The 16,084-nt window shown below is 46.2% G+C and overlaps 1 protein-coding gene across 6 annotated transcripts in view; it reads left to right on the top strand.

The window, feature by feature from the left end:
• Positions 1–16,084, top strand: part of ITGA7 (integrin subunit alpha 7) — a 70,280-nt gene that overhangs the window by 41,559 nt on the left and 12,637 nt on the right. For 4 of the 6 annotated variants that reach the window (XM_072990955.2, XM_020783259.3, XM_020783239.3 and 1 more), the window contains 13 exons: positions 2,010–2,217; positions 5,891–6,084; positions 6,687–6,775; positions 6,939–7,066; positions 8,089–8,184; positions 10,230–10,291; positions 10,899–11,068; positions 12,144–12,293; positions 12,452–12,564; positions 13,403–13,592; positions 14,769–14,852; positions 14,962–15,041; positions 15,391–15,468. In XM_072990955.2, coding sequence (XP_072847056.2) covers positions 2,010–2,217; positions 5,891–6,084; positions 6,687–6,775; positions 6,939–7,066; positions 8,089–8,184; positions 10,230–10,291; positions 10,899–11,068; positions 12,144–12,293; positions 12,452–12,564; positions 13,403–13,592; positions 14,769–14,852; positions 14,962–15,041; positions 15,391–15,468 — 1,642 coding nt within the window. The remainder of the gene's footprint in view (positions 1–2,009; positions 2,218–5,890; positions 6,085–6,686; positions 6,776–6,938; positions 7,067–8,088; positions 8,185–10,229; positions 10,292–10,898; positions 11,069–12,143; positions 12,294–12,451; positions 12,565–13,402; positions 13,593–14,768; positions 14,853–14,961; positions 15,042–15,390; positions 15,469–16,084) is intronic. The other 2 variants (XM_072990952.2, XM_072990953.2) reach the window with 2 other exon arrangements.

Raw genomic sequence — 16,084 nt, forward strand, 5'->3', positions numbered from 1 at the left:
TCTGTTGTTCTTTGTGGAACAGCTGAAGTCCAGCTTTTAAACCAGGCAGCTTCTTGGTCATAGGAACCCAGACTGATGGGCAGCAACTGTTGCGTGAGTGATTCACTGCCCCTACCAGAAGTTGTTGCTGCTCGGGGGAAAAATGCCTTCGTTCAGTACCTAGCAGCACATTGCCAGGATATTGAATCGCAATTCCCACCCAGCCAGCGGTGACACAGAATGGCCTAACAAAACCCTTCCTCACAATATCTATCAGGTAACCCAATTGTTGGATAAAATTTAGCCAAGTAACAGCTAACCTTTGTAGCATGTCAGGTCCAAAGCCTGAGATGAGTAGTGATAGGAAATGTTGATTTGTGAATGGGGAGTGTCTGTAATTTCCCTGATATCTCAGGCAACATGGCAGTGGCCATAATGACTAAGAGATCCTGGAGTCTGTCCTCCCAAAAGGCAACATTTCCCATCTCTGGAGATGGCACCACAAAGGTGCACACAATTGCTGGAGGGAACAGTAGCAAGGCCCACATTTTCTCTGTTTCTGTCTAGGGATACTTATATCAGGGGGTTCCCAAAGTTGGGTCACACGAGTGATCTAGGACAGCTAATCCCAGAAACTTTGGTCAGCACAGTGGGTGGTAAAGGCTTCTGAGAACTTGTGAAGGAAAGCAGGAGGAAAGTGAGCCATCCTCACTAGTAGAAGCATCTAAAGAGGAAAAGGGAAGTAGTGAGAATGAAATAGCGGAGGTGAAAGACATCTGAAAGGATGAAATGAAGGGAAAGATAGAAGTTTTCCTGGTGGAGGAAGGGAAGGAAGGAAGGAAAGAGGGAGGAGCTAAAGATGTCAATATGGGAGGAGAGTATAAAAGATCAGGGGTAAAGAAGGTAGTAGGTTTGAGGAGGGGACAAGGAAGGAGGATGAGATAGAAAGATTAGATGCTGATGTGAATTACGAAAAGACACGCGGACTCTTGAAGGACTTTCCTAGCCTAAAGGTTGGGGGACTGCTCCCAGATCCAGAGCCAAAGGAAGAAGGATAGACTGTATATGAAACCCAGGAATAATGGACGGTGATCGTTTTCCCGCGGGGACAAGGTTGAGGCAAGAAGGTGATCAGGCAGGACAGCTGAGATTGGGCACGACACCTGTGCTGCGGCACTATTCGCGCGGTGAGGAGTGCTCATTTTCTGAGTCCAACGGATCGCAAACGTTTTGGCCCAGCACCCGTGAGCTACCCTGATTTCCAGAGGGAGTTAACCTCATCTAGTTATGGACCTTTGTCTGATTTATCATGCTTTTATCCCATTGAAATAGTTGTGGAAAAGGCAAAAGTTAATAAAAGTTATGAACGTTACAGACAAGTCTCAGTTGTTATTTCCCGCCAAAACTGAGGAACTGCCACCACATTCAAATGAACTCAATCACAGAACTGTAGTCCAATAACACCTGGATGACCCAAGGTTGGGAACCACCGGCTTATATCGTAAGTTACCTGCTCATTCATTCTGCCACCACACTGCGTATCTACATATAATTCTAGCTCCAAGCAGTGGAGGGAGCTGAGCTCTTGACTGTGGCCATGCAGACCTGACTAGGATAAAGGAAAGGCAGGTGGAGTGCAAGGGTGTGGGGGAGGAGAAGACAACTAATCTGGTTATTGATGAATTGTGAAATGTGTTCATTTAGTCATGTGTTGTGATTGTAAATGGCTTCCCTCTTAGGAACTACTGTGAAACAGAAGTATCTGAAACATCCGCTTTCATTTTTTACAAAAAGAAACCCCTCCCCCCCCCAAAGCATCTAGGAGTAAAATAGTCTCTATAGTTCTGTGACGCTTCCAAGTGTGTCTTTTTGTGTGTGCATGTGTGAATCAAATTCAGAACCCAGGGATTGAACCATAATTTTTAGCCTCATCTTGGAATTTTGAGACTCCAGGTTTTAAATACAAATGCTGCCCTGATAAACCTCAACCCCCCGGCCCCGATAACACACCTGCTTTCGTCTTGTTCCAGGCTTTTCTCTGGACTCCGGAGTGGGGATCATGAGGAAAGATGAGCTGAGCTTCGTCACAGGCGCACCCCGCGCCAACCATACAGGGGCAGTGGTCATTCTGCAACGGGACAACATCAACCGCCTGGTGCCTGAGTTTATCTTGCCAGGGGAGAAACTCACCTCGTCTTTTGGCTATTCCTTGGCTGTTGTAGATCTCAACCATGATGGGTGAGTAAACAGCAGAGAGACAGAGGAAGAGAACTAGGCTGCAGAGCTGGACACATTGTGAGTTCAAAACAGTGCTGCACTGAGGAGCCATAAGGTTCCATTGGGAGGTTATACTAAGACATGGGTGGGACAACAATTGCACTCTTACTTGCTTCCATGACTGTGTAACCCACATTACAAGAGTCAACATTATACTGAGATTAAATAAAGTTTCAAATAAGACCAGAGGTATTAGGTTACCACCTTGGGACAGTTGCTATCTTTTGTTGTAAGATAGTTAGGCATCCTTCAGTCTCGAAAGACTATGGTATCGTGCTCTGTATGGAGGACTTGGAGCAGCGTCTAGTGTGGCTGAGAGGCCGATTCGAGAGTGACAGTCTCTTCCACACTGAAGACAAATCCAATTTGTCCCCTGTCCAGCTCCCTGGTTTTGCTGCTTTTGTGACTTCCTCTTTGCCTCAGCCTGCTGGGCAAGGGTCTCTTCAAATTGGGAGAGGCCGTGATGCAATGCCTGCCTCCAGGCTGAACGCTCAGATGTCAGGGTTTCCCATCTGTTGAGGTCCATTCCTAAGGCCTTCAGATCTCGCTTGCAGATATCCTTGTATCGCAGCTGTGGTCTCCCTCTGGGGCGGTTTCCCTGCACTAATTCTCCATACAGGAGATCCTTTGGAATCCGACCATCAGCCATTCTCACGACGTGCCCAAGCCAACGTAGACGTCGCTGTTTCAGTAATGTGTTCATGCTGAAAATTCCAGCTCGTTCTAGGACTACTCTGTTTGGAACTTTGTCCTGCCAGGTGATACCAAAAATCCGTCGGAGACAACGCATATGGAAGGTGTTTAGCTTCCTCTCCTGCCGTGCACAAATGGTCCAGGACTCACTACAGTACAGGAGTGTGCTTAGGACACAGGCTCTATAGACCTGGATCTTCGTATGTGTCGTCAGCTTCTTATTGAGCCATACTCTCTTTGTGAGTCTAGAGAACATGGTAGCTGCTTTGCCAATGCGTTTGTCCAGCTCAACATCCAGAGACAGGGTGTCAGAGATGGTTGAGCCAAGGTACACAAAGTCATGAACAACCTCCAATTCTTGTGTGGAGATGGTAATAGAAGGAGGTGAGTCCACACCCTGGCCCATGACTTGTGTTTTCTTCAGGCTGATTGTTAGTCCAAAGTCTTGGCAGGCCTTGCTGAATCGATTTATGAGTTGTTGGAGGTCTTCAGCAGAGTGGGCAACAATGGCTGCATCATCTGCGAAGAGGAAGTCCCGCATGCATTTCAGTTGGACTTTGGTCTTCGCTCTCAATCTAGAAAGATTAAAGAGCTTTCCGTCTGATCTAGTCCGGAGATAGACACCCTCGGTTGCAGTTCCAAAGGCATGCTTCAGCATGACAGCAAAAAAGATCCCAAAAAGTGTTGGTGCAAGGACACAGCCCTGTTTCACTCCGCTTTGGATGTCAAAGGGGTCTGATGCTGAGCCGTCAAAAACTACAGTGCCTTTCATTCCCTCATGGAAGGATCTGATGATGTTAAGGAGACGGGGTGGACATCCAATCTTGGGAAGTATTTTAAAAAGGCCATCCCTGCTAACCAAGTCAAATGCTTTTGTAAGGTCTATGAAGGCCACTAAGAGTGGCTGTTGTTGTTCCCTGCATTTCTCCTGCAGCTGTCGGAGGGAGAATACCATGTCAGTGGTGGATCTATTAGCTCGGAATCCACACTGTGATTCTGGATAGACTCTGTCTGCAAGAACCTGGAGCCTCTTCAGCACAACACGGGCAAGCAGCTTCCCTACAACGCTAAGAAGAGAGATGCCGCAGTAGTTATTGCAGTCACCCCTGTCGCCTTTGTTCTTGTACAATGTGACGATGTTTGCGTCCTTCATGTCCTGTGGGACTCCACCTTCCCTCCAGCAGAGACAAAAGACTTCATACAGTTCAGTGGGGATGATCTCCTTACAGCACTTCAGCACTTCAGCAGGGATGTTATCCTTTCCAGGTGCCTTGTCGGAGGCGAGGGAATCCAAGGCCGCTTTTATTTCTGCTAAGGTTGGTTCACTGTCCAGCTCTTCCAAGACAGGCAGGCACTCAATGTTATTTAATGCTTCTTCGGTTACTACATTCTCTCTGGAATATAGCTCGGAGTAGTGCTGTACCCAGTGTTCCATCTGCTGTGCTCGGTCCTGGATGGGCACACCTGTAGCAGACTTCAAGGGAGCAGATTTCTTCTGCATTGGACCTAAGGCCTGCTTGATACCGTCATACATTCCTTTGATGTTACCTGTGTCCGCTGCTATCTGTATCTGGGAGCGGAGCTGGAGCCAATAATCATTGGAGCATCTCCTGGCAGCCTGTTGGACTTGGCTACGAGCAGCTCGAAGAGCTTGCAAGTTGTACTCGCTAGGACAGGTTTTGTATGCTGCTAGAGCTCTTCTCTTATCCTCGATGGCTGGCATTAGCTCCTCTGAATGGGCTTCGAACCAGTCAGCCATCTTTTTGGTCTTCTTGCCAAAGGTGGACAAGGCGGTGTTATAGACAGCATTCTTGAAGTGTTCCCATCGTTTAGGTGCATTTACATTAGCCGGACCTGGGAGGGCTTCCTCGAGTGCTTGGGCGAATTCCTTCACTTTTCTTTGATCACGAGTCTTGCTGATGTCAATACGTGGTCTTCCTTCCTTTTTCGTGTGATATACTCTCTTTGTTCGTAGTTTTACTCTACTACACACCAGGGAGTGATCAGTATCACAATCAGCACTCTGGTAACTGCGTGTGATCGTAATACTAGGGAGGCTAGAACGTCTAGTGAGGATCAGATCAAGCTGATGCCAATGCTTGGATCTTGGATGTCTCCAGGAAACTCTGTGTTGCAGCTTCATATTAAAGAATGTGTTGCTGACACAAAGACAATAATAACAGCAAAACTCCAGCAAGCGTTGACCATTTTCATTCATCTTTCCAATGCCAAAACGGCCTAGACAAGTGGGCCAAGAATTATGATCAGCACCAACTCTAGCGTTAAATGTTGTAAGATAAGTAGCCATTATTAATAGCGTCCTCCTTTTATTTGTCCAGTCTTCTTTCAAAGACATTGAACTTGGCAGGCATCACTACATCTTGCACCAAAGAAGTCTCATGACACGGTTCTAGGAAATGTGCTGAAAATAAGTATTACAGTGGTGCCTCAACTTATGACTATAATCCGTTCCAGGAAATGGGCGTAACTCGAAATGGCTGTAAGTCGAAGCACCATTTCTCATAGGAGTACCCTGAACCCCACTAATCCATTCCAGCCGAAAATAATAATAGTATTTTTAAAAACTCCACGACACAGCAAGCCCCATTGGAATGTGATGGGGCTGAACCCCCCCCCCACAACACCACACAGGAAGCCCCATCAGAATGCAGTGGGGCTGAAAGAAAAAAACAACCTAAAAATAAATATACCATGCACCAATTAGTAATCAAGCTCTCTTGTATTGCACCCATTGAAGATCCCAGACCCTCTTCAAGGGTACCCCGATTTAGAATACATTGCTGTAGTTATGATGTGATGTAACTAAAGCATGAATGACTGTTTTGATTCAATTACTCTGTGTTGTACATAGCGAATGTTATATGACTGCTGGCAAATAGGTATTACCATGGCAATTGTACTGACATCCTGTTGTTTTTAGCTGGATGGACTTAGTGGTTGGGGCACCAAACCTATTTGATCGTAAAGAAGGAATTGGAGGTGCAGTCTACGTTTACATCAACCAGGCAGGACACTGGGAAAATGTCCTTCCCATACGGCTCAACGGTTCCTATGACTCTATGTTTGGTATTACAGTGGGTGCCCTTGGCGACCTCAACCAAGATGGCTTCCAAGGTGAGAGAACTTTGAGAGCCTGCTCCTATGGGAAAGGGGTTGCTGCAGATTCATGGTCTGTGCAAAATACTCTTTATATTAGTGCAAGGAACCTCCAAGTGCATGTATAAAGATCTGTAGTAACCAAGCAGAATTGGTGAAAACTACTGGTGACTTTGTGGAAGGAAGTGTGGGTATGAATGACAGAGAAAAAGATGTAAAAGAGTGTGGTGATCTCAGGAGGGTATGTGTCTTGTTTTGTCCTAGTTTGTGTGATGTCAAGGTTGGTTGTGCCTGAATCTATGTTACCTTTGTGGCTATGATCCTTTGTTGGATATATGTATATACTGTACTATACTGAGATTGAAAGTATACTAGCTGTGTGTGAAAGACTAGCTTGTGTATTTGACATGGGCGCAGCCCATTTCCACCCCTAACCTCAAACGGAATTCAGTAACATATGATCACAGTGCTTCTCAAGGCCCTGTGGCAGCTTGAACAGGATTATGTAACAGCACTAGGCCATGTCTGTGAATCTGTGGTGCCCAGGGACATGGACCACAGGAAGAATTGCTAGGGATGTGCCCCTCCCACTTATCCTTGGGCTCTTCCTTTCTTCCCAGACTTTGCAGTCGGAGCTCCATTAGATGGCGATGGCAAGGTCTACATCTATCATGGTAGCAATTTGGGACTGGTCATCAAACCTGCCCAGGTCAGTTTGTGACTCCACACTCCTTGCTGGAGGTGGATGCAAAGCTTTGAAACTTGATGTGCCTTGTTGTCTTGCTCCCTTTTTTGGCTCCTTTTACCCCACAATCACATCCCATCATGCGGATCATTACAGTGTGTTTGTTCTATACCCTTCTTCATGGCAGATCCTGACCGGGGAGAGTGTTGGCATCAAGATGTTTGGCTATTCTTTTTCTGGGGGGATGGATATTGATGGCAATTTCTATCCAGATCTCCTGGTGGGATCCCTCTCCAACACAGTAGCACTGTACAGGTAAGCATAAAAAGAAAGAGTCTGTGTAAAATGTATCCTAATTATGATGCAGCCCCAGACATCATAGCCTAGAAGGTAACCTATAAATTCCTTTCTGATTCTATTTCCACGCCCTCTTTTTGTTTTAAACCACAGCTTTCCCTTTTCAGGTGCTTTTAGCCAGCCAATGTGCAGGCGTGATGCTTCCTCCTGTCCTGACTGTAGATAATCTGGGTACTAGTCCAGCTCCTCTGGAGGGTGCCACATTTGCAATGTCAAAGGAGGTGCCCTGGGTGGGGTTAGAGCAAGGGATAGACACAATCATATCAGGCAGGAGACAGGGTCAGATTACAACAGCTGGTTCAAGCTAGCAAGCTGGCCCAGCTAGCCATGGATGGTGGCTGGGTCACCTGGTACACCGGTAGGCCCTGCCACCAGACCAGTCCATTGCTTAAAGCTAGAGCTGTGGCATTTCTGTGGGATGCCTACAGGTGGCTATAGATACCTGAAGGGTGTCGGCTACCACGAGGGAGTTTTACACAGGATATCAACGGATACCAAAGAATGGAAGCCAGCCTGGGCCATTGCCAACTTAGAACAAATCCAGAGTCCTAGGCCAGGCTATGTATTATGGGCCAACTCTCAAAGCATTGTGCAAATAAAACTGCACATAGACATAGAAAAGTGTCTGGTGTATGGGTTTTTCTACTATTATGGTATACATTTATAATACTGTACTTCATTTATGTCCTGGATATTGAAAACTGCTCAAAGCAAAGCAGTGGAGGAACAGAGGCCTTGTTTTTATGAAAAACTAGAAAAAGGTAGACCAGGAATATCGCGTAGGCCTTCTATTACAATTGCTAGCTTTTTTTCTTAGATTTTAAGCCTGGGATTTTGGAACATTCAGGAATCAAGACATCTCTTAAGAAAACTGCATTCCCACAGGTGGCCCAACCAGCTGCCTGTGCCTTTCCCTAAACATCAGGTCTGGCTGTCTACAACTGGCCGAGTCTGTTATGAGTATCCAATATCTGTTTTAGATCCCGACCTGTCATCCACATCTCCAGGAATGTCACCATCTCACCCCAGAATATTGACCTGGAGAAATTTAATTGCCGCTATTTTGAGGGCATATGGTAAGAGGAAAACTTTTCCCCCTTCTTTCTTCTCTGTATCTCTTTGTTTCTTGCATCCTTCCTAATCTGTTTCTTAGCTGATATGCAGATGGGTTTCAGGGATACATTCACATCTTTATCGACTGATCTACATGCATGGGATTAGAAGAGGAAATGGACCACCTATTCTGCAGCTCGGAGCTGGCATTGGGTCTAGCAGGTTGAAAGAAGAAGAGCAGGAAAGCCCAGAGCCCCGCATTTTATTCTCAGGACTAGAAAGAAATCAGGTCAGACAGATAGGAAAGGATCTCATCTGGGATGATTTAAACAGGCACCTCCCGTCTTGGAAATGTTCTGCAAAATGTTTAATGGGTTGTAATTAGAGATGGGGACGAATATAAAAACATATTGGCTTTTTCGACGAATATAGCCGATTCATTAAATATTTGTCCCTTCTATCCGTGGGTTCCAGAGACCCCCACGAATACGAAGGGACGAATATTTACCTGTTTTTATTCGTCCTTCGTATTAAAAAACAAAATTTATAAACCATTCTGCCTGCCCGCCGCCAGTCAGCTGATCGGCGGTGGATAGGCAGCCACCTTCTCCCACAGCCAGCCACCTCAACAGCCTATCCCCACAGCCCCTTCCTTTCCCTTTCGGTAGGAGCAATTAAGGTAAGGGGGTGTTGGTGGGCGTGGGGTGGGATGGGGGGCTATGGTAGGGAAAGGAGGGGAGGTGGGTAGACTGTTGGGGTGGCTGGCTGTGGGGGTGTGTGGCTGCCTATGAGCCTCCGATCAACTGATCGGCGGCCAGTAGGTAGAATGGTGGGTTTTATTTTTTGTAATGTTGTTGAAGACAAACTCAATACCTCGTGCATGCCTCTCAGTGACAAAGGGACCTCTCATTCTGCTGGGGCCAAAAACAACTCCCTCAATTTCATGGGCTTCTGTGCCGTCTGCTTAACTCTCCTGGGGTGGCCCAATTTGTGGGTGAATAACTCAGATGTCCGATATCCAATCTTCACCAAAGTTGGCAGGCATGTTGGAGAAAGACATAGGAAGCTCTGTTGTGATTCCAGATCCACAAAATTATCTGGGGGGACCTTTCCTGGGGTGTCCTCTTTGTGACTATATAACTCAGGGGTCCATTATTAAATGTTCACCAAACTTTCAGGAGTTATAGAAACACGTCTGAAGAAGCTTTCCTGCAAATTTGCTGTCTCTATGTGCTTGGGGGCTGGTTTTATAGCCATTTAAAGCAAAGATGACTCAGACCAATTTGTCAAAGAATATTTGTATATTCGTATCCATTGATCCATTAACATCGACGAATTACGAATCAAAATGGATCACCATTTTTTTTATTTGTCCCCATCTCTAGTTGTAATTGTGGAGGCAAGGAACCAGGACCAGTGGGTTATTTTCACCATCCACTGTTCACCTGCATGCATAGCTCCTACTTATTGCTTATATGCATCTGATACAGTCTGTGGATTCAGCACCATGTTGTGGACATGACTAGCATCTGTGTCGCTCCATGGGTGAGCTTGTTGCAGTCACCGGGGCAGAGCTGAGTGAATTGTTTTGGACACCTCATTGTTCCTCTTTAAAGTCAGAACACAACAACTCTGCAGCGTATGTAGAGCCTTTTAGGAACACATCTAATGATCCTTTAGTTCAGTAGTCCCCAACCTTGGGCCTCCAGATGTTTTTGGACTTCAACATCCAGAAATCCTGACTAGCAGAGTTGGTGGTGAAGGCTTCTGGGAGTTGAAGTCCAAGAACATCCGGAGGCCCAAGGTTGCGGACCACTGCTGTAGTTCATCTGTTGTCTGCTTTGGGAGATGATCCCTTGCTTGCTTTGGGCCCCTTTTTTTCTGGTCCAGGGAAACACCACTTTCCATGCCTATCCTAATTCACTGATAGTTCAGAAAGAAGGAGCCATTTCCTCATCAGGACAAAAAGGGCCAAGGAAGCCACCCCATTGCACCCAACAAAAGGGAAAGGGAGATGACTAACTTTCCGTTGCTGACTGGGTCTCCTCTGCTCTGTTGTCTTCCATAGTATGGATGTAAACGCCTGCTTCAGCTACACAGCCAACCCCCTGAGCTACAGCCCGCACATCAGTGAGTATCTGCTGGACCTCCCCAAGGCTGTTTACTACTACTAGATATCCTTTGGGTGCTGAGCTTCTGCCCTGCCTTGGATGCCCTTGGCATCCTAACGTAAGGGATAGACCCAGGCTGCCCAGAATACTGTAGTGGCTTTTTTGGCCATTCTGAACATTGCAGTCGTATCTGAAGGGCCAAGCCAGCCCTGCTTTTAGGAAGAGGGAGACAGCCTCTTCAGGGGACAGCCATGGCAGCTACTGAAACATTCTTCTTAAGTCTGCTGGCCACCTCCCTTGGTTGGATGACCCAGTTGTGTGTCCTACGTAAGTCATCCTCCAGACCCCCAAACCAGCTGCTTCAGGTGGGTGAACAGTTTTCCACTGCCAGACTAGTTTGCTTCTGTATGAGGAATGGGAGAGGGAGGTGCTATCTTGTCATTTGCCTCAGGCAGCAAAGTATCTTGGGCTGGCCCCGTCTGCCTCCATGCTGGGTGAGGGAACTCCTTTTTAGCAGCTGGCTTCTTCCCAGAAGAGGCTGCATTTTGGCACCAGCAGAAAGAGCTGCCTCTTCTCTTTCCCCCATTCCCCTCCTCTAAACTCACAGCCTCTGCTCCTTCCCCCAGCGCTTGAATACACTTTTGATGCGGATACTGACCGCCGAGAATTAGGCCAAAGTCCAAGAGTCTTCTTCCACAATGAAGGAATCACAGACCCGGAACACCAATACTCTGGGACAGTAGAGCTGCCCCGACAGCGCATCCCTTCTTGCGTCACGGCGACCCTGCAGCTGAAGGTGGGTCTCCACACTTGAGCATGCCGGGTCCCTGTGGGCTGCTGGAACTGCTGATCTCCTTAAGGCATCCAGAGTAGCTTTCCAAGCACAGCTATGCAGGAAAGCTGTAAACGAGGAACAGGAGAACTTCATATATATGTAGGAGCATAATCGCAGCCCCGGTTCCGTTTATAAGCCACACTATTATTGCTTCAAATCTCCCATTCCAGTATCCCTGCACAGCTTAGCCAGCAATGCTAGCTAAGTGACTTGGTGGGTTCATGATGGTTACCTGCCTTGTGCAGAAAATGGCAGAGCAGGATTTTAAATAAGAAATGCACGAATGGTCTCCTCCTAAAGGCGCTGTGTATTTGATACATGTTTGCTGTCACTCCAAAATAACAGTTCTATTGTGTTATTAAGGAGTCATTGTGCTGGTTGGAGACTTCTGATGGCAGTATTGGGTACAATTCCTCTTTTGAATGATGTTGTGGCTTTAACACTATAGGGTTTCCTGCTGTTGGTCACTCTGTAGAATGCAGGGGGCAGCAATGGTCATAATGGGGGTGGGTGGGTCTTGGCCCTTCAGAAATATTCCAGGCTCCCTCCTTGAATTTCCACCTTTAATTTGAAAATGTAGGCCTCTGTAGTTAAAAAGAAAAGAAAAGAAAGACAGAGGGTTTTTTTAACTTTTAGACCTGTCTTTATTGATCATTAGGAATTTGTTTTACTGTAACCTTTCTACGTCTGTCTGATGTGTAAAACTCTACGGGGATAACAGACAAGTGTGTGGCATTTTAAATTTTGTTAACAAACTATGTAACAAGTAGAATCTATCAGACTACCTGTAATTAGGAATTCATTGTTATGCATCAGCTCTCACGATATACCATTCAGTTTTCCTGCTGCAAGATTTCTGGCTAGCCCTGCCATGGTCACCATGTCCTGCTTCAAATATTGCTGGAGGTTCCTACAATTCCCACCCCTTACTATTCTGAAGGCAAAAGGTCTGGGTAGCAACAGGAGAAGGTCTTCCAAAATGTGTCTTACAGTCAACTGACACTCCCTCTTTTCAACATGATGGCCCTTCTTGCAGGACCAGATCCGTGACAAGCTGCGTCCCATCACAGTGGTGGTGAGCTACAATATCCAGCATGCCCGCAGCAGACGCCAGGTGCCCAAGGCCACTTTGGGCCCACTCTTGCCTGTCCTGAATGCTTTGCCACCCAACACTCAGAGGACAGAGGTAGGCAAGCCAGACAGCTCCAAAGCTGACTTGGGGACCAGTAAGTCTCCCTTTCCTCAGTCCTTGCTGAACTATAAGGGGAACTGAGGTTCAGTCAATGCTGTTGGATCGGTATCCCCATGTAAATGTTGTGTTCCCTTACCTTTGTGTTGCTACAGGTGAATTTCCTCAAGCAGGGATGTGGGGAGGACAAAATCTGCCAAAGCAACCTGCAGCTGGGCTACAAGTTCTGCTCTCGTGTGGATGATGCAGTCTTCCATCCCCTGCCCAGGTACAAGAAGGGTACAGCTTCCCAATTGATGACTACCTTGGTGTTATTGTATAATATTCCTTTAACAACCAACCATATAGGTGCTGTGCAAAATAACTATTTTGCAGAAGAGCAACCTTACAAGAACAATCTGTGAGGGAAAGTACACATTTTTCTCTCTTACTAGGTGGCTTTGAAATCCCGTCATTCTTTTGCTCCTCTCCAGAAAGGAGCTGCAAACGTCAACAGGCAGCAGATCAGATCAGTCCTTCTGCTCCAGGTCCAGTTCATATCATCTGGTTTTGCTATGTCTCCAGAAGTACAAAGGAAACAGGGCTCGCAGGGTCAAAGTGCTAGGAGTTTTTGATCAGAAGGAATGATGACATCATCTGCCCTCCTTCTTCAAGCTTTACTTCTCTTTCTGAGCTTAGTCGGAAACCTCAGAGCAACTGTGTGAGGGTTTTGCCAATAATACTGTATTGGTATAAGCTATCCCCATTGCAATCCAAAGTATATTGGGATGGATTGATTTTGAACGGGAAACTAAGATCCATTCCTTTCTTAAAAAGAAAATCCTGGCCTGCTCCCAGTGAAGAAGGAAACTATTAGAGCTGTTTTGTTGACCTGGATCCACGAAGCTGCTGCCTGTGCTCTTGGACTCTTCTTTGGGTTCTTGGTAAAGGCACAAGCACTTCTGTAACAACACTGGCTGTCAGCCCTTCTTTGTTTGTTTCCATAACTCCTTGCTTTTAGGCTGATGGAAGCCAGTGTGATCTGTCCTTTCTCTGAAGCCTTTCTAGTTTTCCACAAGGGAAGCAAGCCAAAACTTTCAGGAAAATCTCTTGTTTCTTTCCACCAGAGGTGACGATGGCTTGGATATTTTTTCCATGAGTGACCAAAAAGTGGTAGCTCTCGAGATCTTCATCACCAACTTTCCATCAGATGTTGCTGAACCACAGCAGGATGGCGAGGATGCGTATGAGGCCATGTTGTTTGTCCATCTGCCACCTACCTTGCCTTATTCTGCCTCACGCCCTTACAATGCCACGGTACGCCTCGGAATCTGCTGTGATGTGTCCCTCTTGGATGGATAGAGAATCAAAAGGGGGAAAAAACGGATCTATGGGGTGAATTGAATGGAGGCAGCTCCAGTCTGGGGCTGGGTGTGTGTGAATCCACTGGCTCTCAAAGCTGGGGTATGTGTGTGTCTATGTGGGATCACAGAAACATACCATTAAGACCATGGAAAAAGGATGACATTTAAGGATAGAATGGCTTATTTATATTTGTGATTTGAAGGATTATAGCCATACTGGCATGCTAAGACTGGCAACTATGGCTCTGCTGGAGCTTGCTGTGTGACTCTGATGGGTATGATGCAGACAACATTGTTATGCTGCTGGCATTAGAGGAGAACCGTTCCATCATGGGTCTGGATGCACTGCTCACAGGCAGGTAGTGGAGGAGAACAATGAAGGGGGGCAGCCCAGGGCAGATACTAGAGAGATCTCTGGGAGGCTGCAGAGCTTTATTTCAGAAATCTTAGTATCAGGACTCTCGGCATGGCTCTGCTGCAGGTATTAAAGAAGTTGTATGGGTCATGAAGTTGAGAGCTGGTAGATTAAAATGCAAAGGTATCCATGTTGGTTCATGCCATAAAATAGTCCCCAGCTGAGCAATTTATTAGGACTAACCAAATAAAAAGTGTGTAATCGTTAAATTCTCCAAAGCTTTTTCTCATGCTGGGTAACACAGAAAAAGGGAGGGGGAGGCAATGATGCAATTCTGGTGCTGATGGGAGGAGAGAAAAAGAACTGGATAGAAAAGTTTCCATAGTTCCACTGTGTTCAGGCCAGTGTAGGAATGGGTGTCTGTTGCAGGTGTCAGCCCTTCCAGTGGGTTGAAGAAAGGCTAGAGTACTGGGCCATTTATGATGGTATGTCTATGTGAACTATTATTTATAGCTCACTTACCCACAGTTTCCATATCTTTCAGTTGCAGTAGTCCTTGCTTTATATTTCTGACATTTCAAGTGCTGGGCTTGGATGGCTGTCATGAATATCCGATATAGTCTAAGCCAGAATGTGCAAGGATTTGTTCTGCTTTCGTTGTTTAGGTTTCTCAATATGAATTTTAAGGACAGATGGTTTTATTTAGGGGATAAAACATACAATCTCCACAAACCTACGACTGATTCTTCTGATGAGATCTTACCTCTTTCACAGGAGAAGGTCCCAGTGTGTGTGTCTAACCAGAATGCCTCTCATGTCGAATGTGAGCTTGGGAACCCCATGAAACGTGGAGCACAGGTGAAGTACAGGCCAACACCCTGATCACCTCCATACAAGCAGCTTCCTATGCTTCTTTGCAGTTGTCATTGCAAAATCCCACCTCACTTGCATCTGCTTCTTCCCTTAGTTTCGGTTTTACCTTGTTCTGAGTACCTCTGGCATTACCCTGGAGACAGAGGAGCTGGCCGTGGGGCTGGAACTTAGCACGTGAGTAGTGCTGGTCTTCCCCTCAGGAACTCGACTTAGTAGCAAAACCTCTGCTAGCTCTGCAATTTAGTCAAGATAATTTTGCTCATAATTGGCCGGACCCAGCCCATGTCTCAGCTTCCCAAATCTGAAGTATAACTCAATGAGCAGCTTGAGTTTGCTTACATTTTTAAAATCCTTTAATTAGACTTCTTTTGCAGGGGATTGCAGAGATCAGATTCATCAGAACAGCCCTGTATGGAGGCCACAGAGGGAAAGAAGGGGGACAATTACGGCAGCAGTCAACATAGGATGCTGCCAAACATTGGCCTGGCTAAGTATCTCCAACTCCTCCATTTCTCCTTTACAGGACCTCAGAGCAGCCGGAGTTGGCCCCAGTGGTAGCACGCGCCCGTGTGGTCATGGAGCTTCCTCTCTCCGTTACTGGGTAAGGACCCCGTCAGAAGGGTTCCTATTCAAATAATACGTCAGGTTAAGATACAAACAGATTTGTACTTTAAAAATGAAGACTTCGCATCTGCTGGAATACTTATTTGGAATAGAAGGTGTATTCAAGAAAGAATACGCGGATATTGTGACAAAAGACCCATCAGCCTAAAGTTGCAGATGGATGTTACCCTACATATCCGGTTGCATTTTGAGATGATATTTCTCCCATTCCATTCCATGACAAAACAGCCCCATGGTGGGAAAAGTTATACCATAAGCAATCTTAGGCATCCTTTTGCTGGCCACAGACCATGTTTACTCTGCAGCTAGAATCCTGAACAGTGTCCTTGAGTTCATGCCTATGTATGGACATCATCTAAGTATCTCTACCAATCTTGTTCATGGATAGAATATATTTTCCACTTACAAATGTGGAACTACAAGCCAAATTAAAATATCTGTGGTCCAAATTGTTGGTACCAGAGACTGCGGTTCCCACTGCCACTGAGGATTAGCAGAATACATAGCCCTTGTTAATGTCAGTCAATGAAGCCTATGGCTAGAGATCTCAGTGAGTTGGGTACCTGGCTGTGGAGGGAGAGGTCAGGATTTCA

The sequence above is a fragment of the Pogona vitticeps genome, chromosome 2 (genome assembly GCF_051106095.1).
Source record: "Pogona vitticeps strain Pit_001003342236 chromosome 2, PviZW2.1, whole genome shotgun sequence".
Lineage (NCBI taxonomy): Eukaryota > Metazoa > Chordata > Lepidosauria > Squamata > Agamidae > Pogona > Pogona vitticeps.